General features: G+C 50.1%; 1 protein-coding gene across 5 annotated transcripts in view; it reads right to left on the reverse strand.

The window, feature by feature from the left end:
* The window catches only part of ncoa2 (nuclear receptor coactivator 2), a 49,685-nt gene that overhangs the window by 4,437 nt on the left and 42,083 nt on the right, over window positions 1-3,165 (reverse strand). For 4 of the 5 annotated variants that reach the window (XM_025003822.2, XM_017406613.3, XM_017406612.3 and 1 more), the window contains exons 14-19: window positions 2,852-3,031; window positions 2,332-2,461; window positions 2,079-2,199; window positions 1,690-1,986; window positions 1,175-1,255; window positions 64-286 (exon numbers count right to left, since the gene is read on the reverse strand). In XM_025003822.2, coding sequence (XP_024859590.1) covers window positions 64-286; window positions 1,175-1,255; window positions 1,690-1,986; window positions 2,079-2,199; window positions 2,332-2,461; window positions 2,852-3,031 — 1,032 coding nt within the window. The remainder of the gene's footprint in view (window positions 1-63; window positions 287-1,174; window positions 1,256-1,689; window positions 1,987-2,078; window positions 2,200-2,331; window positions 2,462-2,851; window positions 3,032-3,165) is intronic. The other variant, XM_017406616.3, reaches the window with a different exon arrangement.

The following is a 3,165-nucleotide window of genomic DNA, read 5'->3' on the forward strand; positions in this document are numbered from 1 at the left end:
GGGAGAGAGGGGAGGCGAAGGGGCTGGTGGGGGGAGGTGACGAGGCCAGGCCTGTACTGGTACCGTAGCTGGGCGGGTAGGGGAACTGCTGGGGAGCTGCCTGAGGAATCCTGGGGTTACTCATGCCCCCGGCGGCCATGTTGGGAGGCAGGTTGAGGCCCTGGGCCCTCATGGCCATGCTCCGCTGCTGCTGAACCTGCTGGGCCTGTTGCACCTGCCTCTGCCTCAGGTGGTTACTTAGAAGTTCCCGCTGACGCTGAGCCAACATTCGAGCGTTGATGGTTGCCTGGAAAGAGCAGAAGAAGGAAGTGTGAAGAAAACAAAACAAAAACTAGAGAGAAACACTCGCGTTTGACGCTAAAACTGCAGCCGCCGCTCTGAAAAAGTTGGGACGTTGTGCAAAATGTAAATAAAAACCAGAATGCAAAGAACCAGGTTTTGGAGGGAACGCTGTCCCATTCTGGTCTGACGGAGGATTCCAGCTGCTCAACAGTCCTGGGTCTTTGCTGGAGTGTTTGTTTCATGATGCTCCAAATGTTTTCAGTTGGTGAGAAGTCTGGGCTGCAGGCAGGTCAGTTCAGCACCTGGACTCTTCTACCACACAAACATGCTGGGATGGATGGGAGCGAGTGGTTCAGAGGAGTTTTGCTGAAATATGCAAAAAGAATGTTGTCTAGATGGGAGCAGACGTTCTAAAACCTGTGTATACTTTTAGCCTCAATGGCAACTTTCAAGACGCGTAAGCTGCACATGCCAGAGGCACTAATGCATCCCTATACCATCAGAGAGGCACCGACAACAGGCTGGATGTCCCTCTCCTCTTTGGTCCAGAGGACGTGGCCTCAGTCCATTTTAAATGAGCTCAGAGAAGATGGTGGTGTTTCTGGATGATGTTTACGTTTGACTTCTTCTTTGTCTGATAGAGCTTTAAGCAGCTTTTGTGCCTCTGTTTCTTTTACAGACTTTTGTTGTCCATGTCCCGACTTTTTTGAAACGTGCTGCTGCCATCAAATTTAAAATTTACACTTTTTAATTTTTTTTTAAACAGTTGATGTTTTGCTTTGTTTCACTGTAAATTATTCACATTTTACACAACGTCCCAACTTTTGGGAATATGGGTCGTATTAACAAACTAGTAACCTGAAGTTAGAACATAATGGCTGTGGAGAGATACCTGGGTTTGAGCATTGGCTCTTAGAGTTTGGTTCACATTTGACACACTACTCATCTGAGTCATCATCGGTTGACGGTTCTGCTGAGACAAAACAAAGAAATGACACGAAACTCAAATATCGCTACTTTTGATTTGAACTTTGTTAAGAAATTAGATAAACCTGTTTCTCTTTAGAAATAAGCTTTTAGGATTTGAACAGTTTTAGGAACGTAAGGCTACACAGTTGTATGTTTTTCTTTATATTGTGCAGCCCTAAATGAAAACAGGGAACTGTTAAAGTGTTACAAAGCTGCTGTTCTGGTTGCACCTTTTTACAGAAATGCATTAAAACGTGGTTAGCAGGTCGACTTCTAAGTCCAAATGTGTGCAAACACAAACCAAATTGTTGACCTCAAGGACAATTGCACAACTCATATCTGCAGAAGATAAAATTTGAGGTTGCAACAGAGCCAAGAATCAATAGTCTGGATTTATCCCTTCTGATCATGTCAGGGTGGTCCAGCCGCTTCGTGTACCTGTTGTGACTGGAGCCGGTGCTGCAGCTGAAGCCGTAGTGTGTTGGGCTGGTTGGGGGGCACGCCGCCGGGCCTCAGTCCCGGCCGCGGAGGCATTCTCATCATCGGGTAACTCGGCCGCGGACCCATCTGGCCAGACATGGGGTGGAAACCGGGTTCTTGCATGGCGGCGGCGGGGAAGCCCCTCGGTGCCATGTGGGACGGTGGCGGGCCGAACTGCTGGGTGTACATCGGGGGCTTCTGGTCCAACATCATGGAGGGGTCCTGTGGGAACTGCTCTGGCTCCAGCGATTGGCTCTGAAACGGGCAGAAATGAACACCAACCACGATGAGACGGCACCAAAAACCTGTTGGGAATTAATGCCATGATGCATGTTGGGAAAGTTCACCTGCTCAACCAGGGCGGGGATCCCAAGAGCGCGATCGAGCTCCTCCAGACCGTCAAAGTCTTTCAGGGCCGTGTACAGCTGGGACATCAAGGCTCCTTCATCCACCCCGCTCCCATCGGCACTGAGCCCCGTGTTGAAGAGACGATCAAACTCTTAATTAAATCTTTCTTAGATCGCAGAAATCTTAGCAAAGACTCACGCGTGAAATTAAACTTTGACCCAAAACGGGCGGGGTTGCGAGCAAAAAGCTCACCTGTTCTGGTTTACAAACGGAGTCTGATCGATTGGCATCATGCTGTCGGGCAAAGGCGCCGTCTGGTTGGGCGGAGCCTGCTGTTGGGAGAAATGGTGGCTGACCATCCCGATGTCCATGTCAGGTTGGGCTGAGAGACAAACAGATTCAGGATAAGCATTAGAAAGCTGACGCTGCAGCGAACCGTCTGCGGGGACAACACGAAGGAGAGGTAAAACTCGTCAACTTTCTGTCAAAATATCTGGGGAAAAACAGGATAAAGATTTATTATTGACTAACCACAAGGGGGCATCGTTTACAGCAACGAGGGGCTGGTAAACAAAAGGTGAATAAAGTCTTCGCTGTGCCTCAGAGGTCACGAAGATCAACAACAGGCTTTTCAGGTCTGACACCTTTCTAGAAACCTAAATCTATTTTTTTTTTTGGCACTGACACGCTTCAGAATCCTTTGTTTCCTAAAAGTCAGAAGTGCTGTTCATGTTTTCTGCGATAAAATCACGGCGCGAGTCTGCGCTCTCACCGTTGGCCATCATTGGGGACTGGAGCATCGGCCGGGGCCCTGGCTGGCTGCTGGGCCTCATTTGAGCATTGCCCGGCCCCATTCTGCCCTGCATGGCGTTTTGCTGTCCGGGGCCGGGGGCGGAACCCCCCCAGCCCTCTTGCTGCATGCTTGGCCGCGGACCACCTGGAGCCATCAGACCTAAGGGAGCGAGCACACACAGCGAGGCGAGGAATGGTGAGAAAATCTATCTGGGTGGATGTCAGTGGACGTCCTCTGCATCCACGATGTGAAGCTGTGGATCAATATGAGGGGGTGGGGGGGTGGGGGGGGGG

Source organism: Kryptolebias marmoratus, linkage group LG21 (genome assembly GCF_001649575.2).
Source record: "Kryptolebias marmoratus isolate JLee-2015 linkage group LG21, ASM164957v2, whole genome shotgun sequence".
Taxonomy (NCBI): domain Eukaryota; kingdom Metazoa; phylum Chordata; class Actinopteri; order Cyprinodontiformes; family Rivulidae; genus Kryptolebias; species Kryptolebias marmoratus.